This window comes from Erpetoichthys calabaricus, chromosome 7 (genome assembly GCF_900747795.2).
Source record: "Erpetoichthys calabaricus chromosome 7, fErpCal1.3, whole genome shotgun sequence".
NCBI lineage: Eukaryota > Metazoa > Chordata > Cladistia > Polypteriformes > Polypteridae > Erpetoichthys > Erpetoichthys calabaricus.
The window spans coordinates 58232951-58249412 of NC_041400.2; the positions used below are offsets into that span (position 1 = coordinate 58232951).

The 16462-nt window shown below is 35.8% G+C and overlaps 1 protein-coding gene across 1 annotated transcript in view; it reads left to right on the forward strand.

Moving 5' to 3' along the window:
- The window catches only part of tmem161b (transmembrane protein 161B), a 75716-nt gene that overhangs the window by 36638 nt on the left and 22616 nt on the right, over positions 1-16462 (forward strand). The window contains exons 2-4 of the mRNA XM_051929630.1: positions 5641-5792; positions 9703-9763; positions 9860-10000. Of these exons, the coding sequence (XP_051785590.1) occupies positions 5741-5792; positions 9703-9763; positions 9860-10000 (254 nt within the window). The 5' untranslated portion in view covers positions 5641-5740. The remainder of the gene's footprint in view (positions 1-5640; positions 5793-9702; positions 9764-9859; positions 10001-16462) is intronic.

Genomic DNA, 16462 nt, shown 5'->3' on the forward strand with positions numbered 1-16462 from the left:
TCTTTCCCAAGAAGACTCATGGCTGTATTAGCTCAAAAGGGTGCTTCTACTAAATACTGACCAAAGGGTCTGAATACTTAGGACCATGTGATATTTCAGTTTTTCTTTTTTAATAAATCTGCAACAATTTCAAAAATTCTTTTTTTTGTCTGTCAATATGGGGTGCTGTGTATACATTAATGAGGGAAAAAATTAATTTAAATGATTTTAGCAAATGGCTGCAATATGACAAAGAGTGAAAAATTGAAGGGGGTCTGAATACTTTCCGTACCCACTGTATGTATGTGAACAAATAATTATATTTCTGAAACATACAGGTGCTGGTCATAAAATTAGAATATCATGACAAAGTTGATTTATTTCAGTAATTCCATTCAAAAAGTGAAACTTGTATATTAGATTCATTCATTACACACAGACTGATGTATTTCAAATGTTTATTTCTTTTAATGTTGATGATTATAACTGACAACTAATGAAAGTCCCAAATTCAGTATCTCGGAAAATTAGAATATCAATTAAGACCAATTCAAAAAAAGGATTTTTAGAAATGTTGGCCAACTGAAAGTTATGAACATGAAAAGTGTGAGCATGTACAGCACTCAATATTTAGTTGGGGCTCCTTTGGCCTGGATTACTGCAGCAATGCGGCGTGGCATGGAGTCGATCAGTCTGTGGCACTGCTCAGGTGTTATGAGAGCCCATGTTGCTCTGATAGTGGCCTTCAGCTCTTCTGAATTGTTGGGTCTGGCGTATTGCATCTTCCTCTTCACAATACCCCATAGATTTTCTATGGGGTTAAGCTCAGGCGAGTTTGCTGACCAATCAAGAACAGGGATACCATGGTCCTTAAACCAGGTACTGGTAGCTTTGGCACTGTGTGCAGGTGCCAGGTCCTGTTGGAAAATGAAATCTGCATCTCCATAAAGTTAGTCAGCAGCAGGAAGCATGAAGTGCTCTAAAACGTCTTGGTAGACGGCTGCATTGACCTTGGACCTCAGAAAACACAATGGACCAACACCAGCAGATGGCATGGCACCCCAAACCATCACTGATTGTGGAAACTTTACACTGGACCTGACGCAACGTGGATTCTGTGCCTCTCCTCTCTTCCTCCAGACTCTGGGACCTTGATTTCAAAAGGAAATGCAAAATTTACTTTCATCAGAGAACATAACTTTGGACCACTCCGCAGCAGTCCAGTCCTTTTTGTCTTTAGCCCAGGCGAGATGCTTCTGACGCTGTCTCTTGTTCAAGAGTGGCTTGACACAAGGAATGCGACAGCTGAAACCCATGTCTTGCATACGTCTGTGCGTGGTGGTTCTTAAAGCACTGACTCCAGCTGCAGTCCACTCTTTGTGAATGTCCCCCACATTTTTGAATGGGTTTTGTTTCACAATCCTCTCCAGGGTGCGGTTATCCCTATTGCTTGTACACTTTTTTCTACAACATCTTGTCCTTCCCTTCGCCTCTCTATTAATGTGCTTGGACACAGAGCTCTGTGAACAGCCAGCCTCTTTAGCAATGACCTTTTGTGTCTTGCCCTCCTTGTGCAAGGTGTCAATGGTCATCTTTTGGACAACTGTCAAGTCAGCAGTCTTTCCTATGATTGTGTAGCCTACAGAACTAGACTGAGAGACCATTTAAAGGCTTTTGCAGGTGTTTTGAGTTAATTAGCTGATTAGAGTGTGGCACCAGGTGTCTTCAATATTGAACCTTTTCACAATATTCTAATTTTCTGAGATACTGAATTTGGGACTTTCGTTAGTTGTCAGTTATAATCATCAACATTAAAAGAAATAAACATTTGAAATACATCAGTCTGTGTGTAATGAATGAATCTAATATACAAGTTTCACTTTTTGAATGGAATTACTGAAATAAATCAACTTTGTCATGATATTCTAATTTTATGACCAGCACCTGTATTGTTTAAAAAGTAAAGTGTATTAATTGATACTCAGTTTTTTTAATAAACATTTCATTTAAGTAAAAATTACATAGCTGGATCATTATTAGATTTTAGATCTTCAATCACAAACGGGATGAATTTTGTTTCAATAGAGATATCAACTTAAGTGAAAAAAGCTGCTTTCTGAAAAATTTGAAGTTATACATATTTTTACATTGGGTGTTTAAATGACACCTCTTTAGAAAGTTTAGTGGAATACAAATTCAATCTGTTAATGAAATAATTGCTGGAATAATATCTTACTGTAGTGTGTATGCATTCCAGTATAGATTGTAGGTTTAGTTAAGAAAGATTTATATTCTAATTTATCTGCCATACAAATGAAGAAACTGGGTACACTAACAGTTGCATTGTAATAATCTTTAAGTATTTCTTTATTTTAATATTTTTTTATTTTGAAGATATTTTTATCCAAAGCAGCTTAAAATGTATGATGCTAAAATAAAAAACAAAACAGCTGGTAAAAGTTATTTAGAGTGGGAGGGCCCAATTTGACATGTTTGTAGCATGCCATGGTTGCAAGATTTGATTTAGAAATTATGTGTCATTGTTTCAAACCAAGAAGGTACATATTGGTTGAGGTAGCTAAATATGGTTTACTGACACTAAAAATGCTCTTTAAAATTGTATTTTAAAACCTTTATAAAATTAAAAGGCAGACACAAAGTCACAACCCAATCAGAAGACAGGTTTTTGAAAGTCACCAGCTTGCGTGATAGGCACCTCACAGCATAAAGGCTTCAAGTACAGCTTAACAGTGGTTGAAAAAAGCAAATCTCAGTTTCATCTATAGGTTGTAACCTGCCAGTTGTTCCCTGAAGAAGGCCCATTTGTAATATTGTGATATTTCCTTTTTTTTTTCAGTTTTTACTCACCTAAACTTCTAAACTACTGGTAGTTTACTGCTTACTTTTTCACAGTATTAGTTTATTCATTGTATTTCAACTGATTACATTTCAAGAAATACTGAGGTGTTCTAAAACTTTTCACTGGTAGTGTGTGTGTGTTATATGTTGTGACCAGGAGCAGTAGGATAGGATGGACAATAAAGGAATATTTGGGATGGCAACTGGGTCGTCTCATTTAGTAACAGAAAAAGCAAACAGAAATGTCCAGACCTTTTAAACAAAGTAAATTGCCTCTCTGTTGGTATTAGGGCCGCTTATGCATAGTTTTCAGTCTTATAAAATCACTTGGGGGCTCAGTCTTGCAGACGTGATATTCTGTTTGTGTTGATGTTATACACCTGTAACTCCATATAGTTTTTCCATTATCAGCTGCATGGTGTGCAAACATGGTGCCCATCATACCAGTCTCTGAGAAATTAGTAGGTGCATTATTTTTGTTGTCTTTATATGATGCCATCACTTCCTTTATTTTCTCCTGGGTTAACACAAACATTCTGAAAATGTAGCTTATGCAATTCTACCTGTATAAAGATTTAACTTATTGTGATTTTGACACAGTGTGCATTGGTACTGTGGAGAATGGCAACAAATCAGATCTAATTAACAGTGAGTACATCACTCATGCATATGTTACAGCTAATGCAGCCAACTCCATTCTTTCGCAAACATTAGGGAAAAAAATTTGTAATGCATTGTCAATAACTAAGGTTACTACTTTTTATTTTTAATAGATTGAGCAGAATGTATTACAGTACATCGCTAACAGTGTGGCCTAGTGCCTAAAACTGTAGATTTTAAATAAAAAGGTGGTCAAATCAGTCTTGACTTTAAAGTTGCTGCTTGAACCTTGGGAAGCTTACTAAACTGTCAATTGTTAAAATAACATGCAAAAATTACTATAAAGCTATACAGCATCTAAAAGCACTTAATTACAGAAATACACCACAGATTATTATGTGTTTTTTTCTCTAATTGTGCATCATAATAACAAAAAGAGTAGCCATACTTAACACACAATGAAAATGAATCAATACTGCTCATTGTTTGAATTAATAAAACACTTTCACCTGGGACATTAATACTACTTCCTGTAGGATCTGTAACCAGATGTACTTTTTACCCCAGCTAAAGAAATTAAATATTTCCCAGCCTATCCTGGTTCAGTTCAGCACAGCCATAACTGAATGTGTGATCACATTCTTCATTGTTTGGTTTGGTTCAGCAAGAGTCCACTCCAAAAATAAATTAAAGTTTGTTGTGAGGTCTGCTGAGAAAATAATTGGCTGTGCTTTTTCCATCTTCTGCAGACATGTTTGCATCTACTGTCACAAAACATGTCAAAAGAATCACCACTGACTCATCTCACTGGGGACATCAAATGTTCCAAAAACTCCTCTCTGGAAAACACTATAGGTCATTTAAAACAAATACTAAGAGACACCTAAGCAGTTTCTTTCCCAGAGCCATAGCCCTCACAAACCATTAATTTAACTTGTCTTCTTTGCTTATTCATCTGTTCTCTCATATACTGTATAAAAATGTTTGTGTACTTACAGTATATGTACATGCATAAGTGTATGTGTGTGTGTTTGTTTGTATATACACACTATACACACACACCCTTTCATTCACACATCTTCTTTATAATTTCACAGTTCTGCAACTGTTAGTAATGTATGTTGTTTAACTTACAGTATGTTAGTTATGTTATTTGTATGTGATGTTATGTTATAACCAGCTCCAAAGCTACCAAATTAAATTCCTTTACATTAAGTACAAATGAATCAGTTATAAAACTGATTCTGATTTGCTACAGTAATATCCATCTAAATGCATTATATAACTTAACCATCTTTTTAGATTTTCTAGTTTTTCTGCACTGGTTTGGATAGGCTAAGTAAGGAATTCTAATTGTTCTGCTTCTCATTTTGTACTGTTTATCCATTCTTCAAAATTCTACAGGAGGTATTTGATGTCTTAATTAATTTCTTAATAGTACGGTGGAAATTTATGCTCGGCTACTTACATCATACAGTTGCTGTGATCAATATTAATTCTGTCCCTCTTGGGATAGGAGCATCATTATATTTGTCTATCCCTTTGAATTGTCTGGATTATTTAAGTTTTGTTTGAGTGTGGTGTGTACCTTAGTGTATCTTGCCCAAAACTGATTTCAGCCTTTCAACTAATGCTGCCAGTATACGTAGTTTCCCACTGCCTACATAATATAAGATACAACATTTTGATTAATTATTGTGGCTTATCAATGCTGCCTTCTATTATATCTGTTCATAGTTTCTATTATGACTTTCTCTACAGTGTGAAGTGACCTGATGGTGCATGTTTGGATCCGAGTTAGGTGTTTTTCTTTTGGGGATATACTGTTGGTGGTTTTTCCATTCTCCTTTTTTTCGAGTATCATTTTACCTTGTTCATTCAGTTGTGTTTAGCTTTATACCTTCATAATAGTCCGCATTTTTTAGCTGATATTTAGCCTTTCAAAAATTTTTAAGAATATTTTGAATTCTTATATTAAATTGTTTTTAAACATTCCTAATATTGCATTAGCTCATCACATACAGTATCATATATATCCATCCATCCATTATCCAACCCTATCCTTTGGAGTAATCTGTAGGTTTAAAAAAGTCAGTTCTTAATTAACCTGAGAGGTTTACTGTTTTTCCAAAATCTGTGTCGGAAATGTTTTATATTGTTGAAAGTATATTAATGTTTCCTTAACCTATTTTTTTTGACCAGGAAGGTTCTCTTTTCGTTAACTACCCATTACTTTCATGTCCAGGAAGGAGGGGAGAGATCTGTTTGCATTACATTTGCTGCCTTCTTTTTTGTCAAAGCAATGGCCATCCTGATTGTGACTGAAAATTATTTAGAATTTGGCCTAGAAACAGGTATGGTACTTTATTTATGTTTTTTTTTTTTTTTTTTTATTTTGCAAAAGTGCAATTTTAAGAGTATGTCTTATCTAGTTGGAAACCTATTGTGTAGATTAAAGGATTAAGCCACAACTCTGCTCCTAAGCATTTCAAGGATCTGGAAAATTGCTTCCTGATGTTCTTTTCCAACCCTATTAAACATTATAGGTAAAGGAATTGTTTTGTCTGACCTGTCAGAGAAATGGTTCACCCAGTATTAGAATTAGGATATACAGTATAGGCGGCACGGTGGCGCAGTGGATAGCGCTGCTGCCTCGCAGTTGGGAGACCTGGGGACCCGGGTTCGCTTCCCGGGTCCTCCCTGCGTGGAGTTTGCATGTTCTCCCCGTGTCTGCGTGGGTTTCCTCCGGCGCTCCGGTTTCCTCTCACAGTCCAAAGACATGCAGGTTAGGTGGATTGGTGATTCTAAATTGGCCCTAGTGTGTGCTTGGTGTGTGGGTGTGTTTGTGTGTGTCCTGCGGTGGGTTGGCACCCTGCCCAGGATTGGTTCCTGCCTTGTGCCCTGTGTTGGCTGGGATTGGCTCCAGCAGACCCCCGTGACCCTGTGTTCGGATTCAGCGGGTTGGATAATGGATGGATGGATGGATATACAGTATAATAATTTTGACACCTATGGTTTCTATGGGAAAGTAGGTATAACTTAAAACTGTGTGGCCCTGACCACTTCTGTCTGAAGTCTTGCCTGTGCTTTAATAAATTGTACTGTTTATATCCAGAAAAATAATGCTTCTTTAGTTCTGAATTACCATGCGGTAAATCCACACAACCCTTTTTCTAAATTGTATGGCATGTGATCACCAGAACAGCCATCTCAATAAAGTCATCTTCTGTGGATTTTTTTTTTTTTTTTATATGAGGACATGTTCCAAGATGTCAGGCAAAAACATTCTTCAACCAGGTAGACATTTTATGGCTATTAGTGCACATCCATCATCTCTTCCCTGAAGTTTGAGCCTATATTCTACAAGCTTAGATTGAGATATACAAATCAGAGTGACTTAGCAGTGTGGAATTCAACTGTTATGAGCAGCAGGCCACATTAGTCTGACCTGAACCCTTTATAGTATGGTTAAGAATATCAGATGTCCCTTGAAAGAATAAAGAAATCCGCAACCACTAGCTACATTGCTCAAAACATGCAGATCCATTTATGAGAAAAATTTTATTAAAATTGTTAATATGGTACTGGGGCATTATTGCTATATAAATATTTGTGATTAAAATACAGCCTAATAAACATAATGTTAGGTATTTATAGTGTCTCTGTACAGCATGAATTATTTAGGGATGTCAGTATTCAAATTTGACATTCACAGCAGTAAAACTTAAAGACCAGGGGCCTCATGCATAACACCCTGCGTAGAATTCACACTTAAACTTGGTGTACAGACAAAGTGGAAATGTGCATACACACAAAAAAATCCAGATGCATATATCTATGCGTATGCCAACTTCCATGTTCTTCCACTACATAAATCCCAGTCTGCGTGAAATGTAATGCTTGTGCATGTGCCTGCCGCCCCTCCCAGACTCCTCCCAGAATTACTCCTCTTTGAATATGCAAATCAATATAAATAGCCCCTTATGTTTTGCGTTCTGTGAAAAAACAATGGCAAAAGCACAGGAGAAAAAGAAGAATTTCAGCGAATACCAAGTACTGTAGAGGCAAGGAAGAACATACTATTTGTTGGGGTAAGCAGTGATATAAACAACAAAAGGAAGTTGATCAAGTAACAGAATGGCGGAGAAACTCAAAAGTTCAAGTTCAGAAAGTCGCAAAGTGCCCAAAATAAATAAGTGGTCAGATATCAAAGTCGCCGTGAAAAGGCGAGTCGTAGCCCACCGTCTGAGTGCCATATGGAAGCGTATTAGGGTACAGAGAAAAGAAAAACAAATTAGGGACACGGTGGAAAAAAATGTCAACTTTAATCTCAAAATTTCCACTTTAATCACGTAGTTTATTTTGTCATTAAAGTAGAGCGTCATAAACTTCATGTTAAAATCGTTTAAATTACTAGTTTCTCAAATCCCATCGTAACTAAAGTAGCATGTTAAATGCTTCGTATTTTATATGTTCTTCTATGTAGTCTATGTTTGTGAAGGATACAGAATACATTACATTCATGATATTACAGTTCTCTGAAAAATTTAAATATTAAGATGTATACTAGATATAATTTTCATAATGATAGAAATTAAAGCATGTATTAAACATGGGGACATGGTGGCGCAGTAACCAATCACCACACAATAATCTCTGTAATAAATGTCAAGCCATCTGTAAGCTTAGAACGCTGATTCTTCAGAACTTTTATGGAACATTGAAGCATCTTCATAGTACATGTTTAATCATTCCATCCATCCATCTATCTATCCAGGGTCGCGCCAGTCCTATCAAGCATACAGCGCGAGGCAGGAACAATCCCATATAACACTCAGATGGTGGGCTGCGACTCACCTTTTTATGACGATTTTGATATCTAACCAGTTCTTTTTTTATTTCGGGCACTGTGTGACTTTCTGCACTTGAAGGTTCGAATTCCTCTGGCACTCTATGTCACTCAATCAAATTCCTTTTGTTGTTTATGCCACTGCTTAAACCAAAATATAGTACGTTTTTCCTTGCCTCCACTTGGTATTCACTAAAATTCTTCTTTTTTCCCCCATTGTCTTTTCACAGAACACTGAACGTAAGTGGCTATTTATATTGATTTGCATATTCAAAGATGCATAATTCTTGGAGAAGTCGGGGTGGGGAGACAGGCGTGCGTTACATTTCACGCTGACCGGAATTTATGTAGAGGAAGAACTTGGAAGGTGCTGTACACACAGATTTATGCATCTGGATTTTGTCTGTATGCCATGTTTTAGTGTGAATTCTACACACGGTGTTATACATGAGGCCCCAGGTCTTGTGGCCATTTTGCAACTATACCGAAGGCATATCTTAAATCAGCCAGAGGGTTACTAGTTGGAATCAAAGCAGCTGCACATCCAGTCACGGGAAGTTAATTTCAAAGATTGAGAACATGCGTCTACATTTATAATTATAAAGAAGCACTTATCAATTTTAGGAGGCAGATAGTGTAAATGTATAAAAAAAATATCTAAGGCAAGTAATCTTTCTGTTAAATATATAGTATATATGTTTTCCTTTCCCCTTTCTTTGTTTCCCCTTCAAAGCTATGTGGTCATAAAATAGTTTTCTTGAAATCTTATCATTTTATTATACTCATACATTGTTTTTTATGTAGCAGTAATATAATCATTTTGAAACTGAAATGCATAAATAAGAACAGCCACCTAACAGAGAAAAGTTTCACAAAGATTTTAACACCAGAGTCTACGGAAAAAACTCGTAGATCCAGACCACCTTAAAACCATTCGCACCTCTCCGCCAGCGTCCTTTGTCCTATAAATGTGCCGATAAAAACAAGCTGCAAGCAGCCAGCTATTCCATCCCCCCACCAACTTAGAACGTGCACAAGCATCTCCCAGCTCATGCCTTGACTGAGTTTTAGAGTGGAAATAATAGATCGTTATTTGGAACACACATTTCATGTGTGTTCCGTTTCTTCAATAATCCGTGTAAACACATTGTTAAAACAGAAACTTTTTCATATTTTAGTAATGTTACATTATTAATAAATGTTATTATGTTATTAATGTTAAATGTTATTAATAAATATTATTATCTTTAGATTTTGGTGAACACAGGCATAAAACATAACTGTTGGCATTTATTGAGCCGGTTGCAATAATAAACTATAAAAACACTTTAAGAATCCTAAGATGAGTTATGGCACTGTGTGAGATCATTGATGGTAGGGAAATTATGTGGATAAATTATTCTTCCTCTCTGCAGGTTTTACAAATTTTTCTGAAAGTGCTGTGCAGTTTCTTGAGAAGCAGGGACTTGAGTCTCAGTAAGTATTAACTACATGTAGACATGCATGTTTGTGGGAAAATGTAACACCAAATAAAAATAATAACTTTATTTTCTTCTTGTTCTTCCTCTGTAGGGGCCCTATTTCCAAATTAACATTTAAACTACTCCTAGCTTTTCTGTGCTGTGTAATCGGTGCATTTTTAACATTTCCTGGCTTGCGTTTAGCTCAGATGCACCTTGATGCACTGAATTTGACAACCGACAAAGTAACACAGTAAGTGGTACTATATATTGTTTCTATTTAATTTTATTTGTAATTAAATTCTTATGTGGAGTGCTTAATTTAGTTAATAAAATTATTTATAAAATAGTTAAAGGTGGGAAAATGATGCTAGGAAACCATTTTTTATTCCTGAAATGCTGATTTTTGAATATAAATTTCTTTAAAAAAAATTATACACAGTAAACAAACAGTTTCATTTGACGAACACTTGAGAATTGAGAAACAAAGCTTGCAGCTTAAATATAGCCTTTTAAACAGTATGGTTTGATTTTGAGAAAATGGCATTGTATGTTGTATACTGTATCCTAAAAGACCAGTTTGTTTTTAGATACTGAGTGGGAACTCCTGGTTTTTTTTTTTTTTTTTTTTTTTTTTTTTATTTGCTGTTTAAACTTTAACTGAGCTAAGTGGTTTTTATAATTATAAAGAGTCAGCAGCAGGAGTTAAAAGAAGCAAGACAACAACCTTAGGGGGTTTGGTAGGTCAGAATCTACCAAGTAAGCTTCAGTGGTTGACATTGAAAAAGAATGAACTGCAAACAGACCTTCCCAGGTTTGGAACTGAGGACCAAGGCTGAGTTTTGAGGTAAACATCAGCATAATGGCATGTTGCAAATTCAGTGTGGCTATTTGTACATTTTTGTACAAATGTACAAAATTGGTTTGTGGCATTTTTTCATCTTAACATTGCCTAGCTATATTGTTTTTAAATTATTTTTAAATCCTGCCTTTATTTTTTCATGATCATTTAGTTAAACAGCCTTGCTTCAGTTTGTTTAAATTGGAAATGACAATTAATTCCATCAAAGGGTACTATTATGTAGGAAAGCATGCTATGTAGCCTATACTTCATAGCTGCTTTAGCTAAAGAGTACAGTATATCTTCAAAAAGAGTGGTGCGGTATTGTAAAAAATTTTTATGATGCTTACTTAACCACATTTAATCAAAAATAATAATCTACTGTATATACTCTCCTTTTCCATTTATTTCCGTGTTGTCAATATTTCTCTTATAAGGCATCCACTTGACCTGTTTTAAGTTGTGTTTTGACAGCAGGTGGCATCTATATATATAATTCACAAAGTCGACGCCAGAAGGGGAAGACAACCATGAAAGCACGCACACCAAAACAAGACACCCATCAAAGCACGCAGGAAGAGGCGTGGATTCACTAAGCCGCTGACAAGTAGGAAAGAGCCTCACCCACCAACTCTATGACCATTGGATACGACGACAACTCGCAGAGCCATGCCCACTAACTGGGACACGACACCTCGAAAAAAACGGCGTCATTTATGTTCATCTGTTGTACGCTACATATCGACCTCTGAGCCACCTTGAGTTGGGGGCAGCAAGTCTTTGATAGGCTGCAACAAAATGATGAAAGTACGGGCGCATTTTTTTACACAAGCTGTGTGTGTGTGGGTGGGTGTTAGTTAATTTGTTACTCGAAGGATTTCAAGATTTCATATGCACAGGCGGTAACACTGCAAATGCAGCCCAAACGAACCAAAAATCTTCCACAGTCTCCTTACTGTAAAGCAGCAACACTACCAAAAGAATGCACCAGGCTCGATTTTACTTTCACTTCTGTTTGGACAACTGTGTCGTTCAGAAAGTGTTCACCCATCAATACATAATTATGCGACATATGATACGCCGTGAGTTGGCAAGAGCCACGAGTGTTCAGCGGTGTTTCCCAAACTCGGTCCTGCTGAACCCCTGTGGCTGCAGTGTTTTGTTCCAACCAGATTCCTAATCATTAATGCCGGTGAAACTCATCTGGGATAAGTCAGTTTTTCAAACGCAGTCGTGTAGCAGATTAGCTGGATGTAATAATCCGAGATGAATGCGCACCTCCGCGCTGAGTGAAAACACAATGTATATTGCTGCAACAAAATGATGAAAGAACGGGTGCATTTTTTTTCACACAAGCTGAATGGGTGGGTGTTAGTTAGTTACTCAAAGGAATTCAAGATTTAATATGCACAAGCGGTAACACTGCAAAAACAGCCCAAACCAGGAAAGACAGCTGGCAAAAAGTCGCCAACAAACTAAACGCGTGTGCATTGTACTTACTGAAAGCAGCGTTACGGATTTTGCAAATGTTCATTTTTTTTACCTCTGCTTAAAAAACATTGAAAAAGCGGCGTATACTACGCCGCGGGTTGGTTTGCAGCGTGTAAAACAGTTTGTTTGTAGCGGATAATTTGCAATCCACACAGGGAAAAACCAGGAAGCCAACCCACAATCTTCCACTGTCTCCTTACTGCAAAGCAGCCGTACTACTACAGCGCCACAAGGCAGTTAAAGAAGTTATATGTATATTTTTTACACATCACACACTAGAAGCTGCTGACGAACCCTTCTCTTCGTTGTCAGTCTGTAGCTGCGAAAAAATAAAAGCAATACGAGTTTTAACAGACGTCATTCAAGTGTATCATAAGTTTCTGTAACGTTAATGAAAATGGCCAGGAGGTGTCACTAGAGAAGTGAGTGTTAAATGCTTCGATACGATTTCCGACACAATTGCTTCAAACGTGTTGATGCTTCGCGAGGCTTCACCCCGCCCCCCCCCCATCACTACTCGCAGGTTACTGAACGAGAAATCAGCAGACTAGCATGACGGATGGGGCGTAATGGGCGTCCTTCCCTTCTCCTCCGGATTTTTCAAATGTTAATTTTTTCCCTGTGCTTAAAAATCATTAAAAACCCAGCCTGATTATGCGGCGTATGGTACGCCGCGGGTTGGCTAGTATCCTTTATTATTTTATTCTAATTTTTTAAATCAATACAAATGTGCTTAGTGTCAGAGGTTATACCTATGCATTCTACTTGTATTATATAAAACTCTACTGTGATTTGCCAAAGCTTTTATTGGTAAAAATTAGCATTGGTATAATTGTTTATCTTAACTATACAAAGGTTTATATGGTTTTTGATACATTTAATTGTGTAATAGCTAAAACATATACTGGTTTTTCTGAAGTCAAGTTAACTAGCTAGTTCAAACTTTTATGTATCAGTCTAATTAAAAACTTTAGTATCAGACTTGGTCTACCAATATTCTACTACTTTCTAATAGTAAATAAGATATAGTATTGTGTTTTACATGGAATGCTCAGTCATATTTTCAATTTTGCTATTTGTTTTATAAGTTACATAATGTAACAAACTCTTGGGAAATGTCCGAATTTGTCTGAAATTTTGTTTGGGTTATTTCAAAACCTTACTTACCAAACTGAAAAATGTCAGTGGAAATTTTACTGTGCACTTCCACCAGTTGACTGAAATTCTTAAAATAAGACGAAAAGAACAGCATGAGTATCTAACATTTCCAGAGATATCATCCATAGCCTGAAGTCAATGGGTAGTTCTGGGTTCTTCACTTTTTTTCTTTTGTAAATGGTAACAAGTCCAATGGAGAGCTGCTACTTTATACTGTATGTCATTAGCATTTTATTGCTAATAAGGAGCAATTAAAACAGTGTTTTAGACTAAAACAATTAAGGGGGGTGAATCTTAAGAAAAGAGACTACTAAATTGAAGCATAAAAATGTTGTCTGAGCAATAATATCTTCAGCAGCAATAGGTAAATTCTCATTAGGAAATTGTGGTAGAACAAAATCCCATTGTCAATATAGACTAATTTTACAGGCCCTGATCTAGAGATATAATAGAGTATAACTGGGGTAATCTTAAATTAAACCCTAAATCAGTACATTCATAGTAAAGCTGCTGTAGTCGGTTATAGAGACAAAATGGGAAAGAGAGGTTGTTTCATTTGAATGTCTGACTTGCATTTAATGGAATGTTTTCATTATATATTATTAGGTTATAGTCAGATTCAAAGTTATAAGAAGATATTAATACATTATCCATATAAAATTCTTTAAAGATTTCAGTGTCCTCCATATCCTTATATTAAATAGCATATATTTAGATTGGGTTGTATATATGTACAGTATATATACTTTTTTGTGGTCTTTACTTCGCTTATTACTGTACACTGTACAGCATTCACTGTAAATGGATTTCAGGCCTTCTGTAACAAGGAGATCATTGCAGGGTGACATCAGACCTCAATAACAGCCATACCGTTTTTTTACCTCCCCTAACACACACTTAAGACGCAGTTATTTCTCTGGAAAAAAATTATCTGTCTGGAGCATCAGGGCATGCATATACAGGTGCTGGTCATAAAATTAGAATATCATGACAAAGTTGATTTATTTCAGTAATTCCATTAGTTGTCAGTTATAATCATCGACATTAAAAGAAATAAACATTTGAAATACATCAGTCTGTGTGTAATGAATAATTCTAATATACAAGTTTCACTTTTTGAATGGAATTACTGAAATAAATCAATTTTGTCATGATATTCTAATTTTATGACCAGCACCTGTATATGTTCAGATGGCTTGGACTTAGCATGATTCTGACCTGTGTAGAGTCTCTCAGTAACTAATAAAAGAGGCATCCTTGCCAAATGGCTTCACTAGGATGTGTGTACTGTACATCTGTTCATTTGGTTTAAAGGATAAGTTCAGTATTTTTGAAGTTGAAGTTATTTCTTCACAAACATGGTACATATTCATTTGCCACAAGACAATAAGTTATGTGCTTTCTATAAATTAAAAAAAAGACCTTGCCTGCTCTCGAACTTTACAATGGAGGGTATAATTACCTGGAGAATATCTTTTCATTTTTCTGCATATACAGACATGTACAATACTTTTGTTCCCTATAGCAGGACAGCTTTGTGTATTTCCACCTGCTTTTGAATTTTTGTACATTCTGACCAGGCTCCATATTCCACAGTTCACACCAAATTCTGCTTTTAGTAGTAATGGTTACCTCTTTAGAAAATTGCCTGGGCTGGTTTGATAAACCGCTAATTCAACAAAACATTACTGTCTTTATAGTAATGTTTTGCAACATATGGAATGTTCCTATTTGACAATATTTGCTTTCACAGTGCTACAGTATGCCTGTCCTTTTAGGCTCCTTTGGTGTACAGTTTTGCCAATCATACCAATGATTGCAAACTGGTTGGAGCTAGCTCAAACTGGTCCTATTGATTCATCGAACAGAGGATCCAAGAAAAATGTCACTTCAGCTATGTATGTCAACTGTCAAACATTCATCACTAGAAGTTATTGAAAAGTTGTGCATAGTGTACATATTTTACAGTTTGCCACCCACCCGTCTATCTCTACTTGTCTTGTATATGTGCGTTGTGTGAAAATTTTTATTTCCGTAAGTCAGCACAAGGTTAGAGGAAAGTGCTTGAAAATTAAAACAGTTGAACATAAGTAATAACACCTTTGAACAAAAATCCCATATTCAGTTTAAATTGTATTTTTTCAGCAATGTTCTTAAAATAAGAACTATTGAAATTAGAACCCTTACAATTCACAGGAGCAGTACACATTTATTCGAAATAACAAAGTAATAGTTTCAGTTTAAGTTGCAATTAACATGTATTAATGTATGTAACATATTTTTTTTTCTTTTATTTGGTATATGGGCAGTTTTTTCTTTCACATATACATAACTGTATGAATGGTTAAGTTTAGTAAAATATTATTTTAACAAAAAGGTATATATTTTATATTGTGTAATATTTGGAATATAATAGAGCCCGTTTACTTGTGCTAGATACTATATAAAAACTTTAGAAATCATTTGTCAGCTTTATACTATGTTTTTAAATTGTATAGTAAAAGATACAAGTTCTTCAGAAACTAGTTACAAAAATAATGGTATGTATATGTACATTTATGTCTATATTTACATATGTCAATGTCAATTTATTTATATAGCACACTTAAAACAACATAGGAATGCTGTGGCCAAAGTGCTTTACAATAATAGAAGAAAAAAACATACAATTAACATAAATAACATAAATAGAAATAAAATAAATGAACATAAATAAATAATAAATAGAAGTAATGTTACATAATCACAATGAGGAAACCATCAGTATTACTGAAGGTCACGGAATGCAAGTGAATAGAAATGAGTCTTTAATCTTATTTTGAACAGTTCAATTGTAGACGACTCCTTTATGTTATGAGGTAAAGAGTTCCACAGGCGACGAGCAGCAGCTGCAAAAGCCCTGTCCCCCTTAGTTTTACACTTGGTACGAGGGACAACAAGAGACAACTGACCAGAAGATCTAAGCACTCTAGATGGCTGGTGTAAAGCACACAATTCAGATAAATAGGCAGGAGCAAGCCCATGTAAAGATTTAAAAACTAGCAACAAAATCAAATCGAAAACTGACAGGCAGCCAGTGTAAAGAAGCTAATATTGGAGAAAGTTTCTTGCCCCAATCAGAAAGCGAACGGCAGCATTCTAGACGAACTGTAACCTGCATATCAGGGATTTGCTAATCCCAGAATACAGCGAGTTGCAGTAATCCAGGCGAGAAAAGATAAAAGC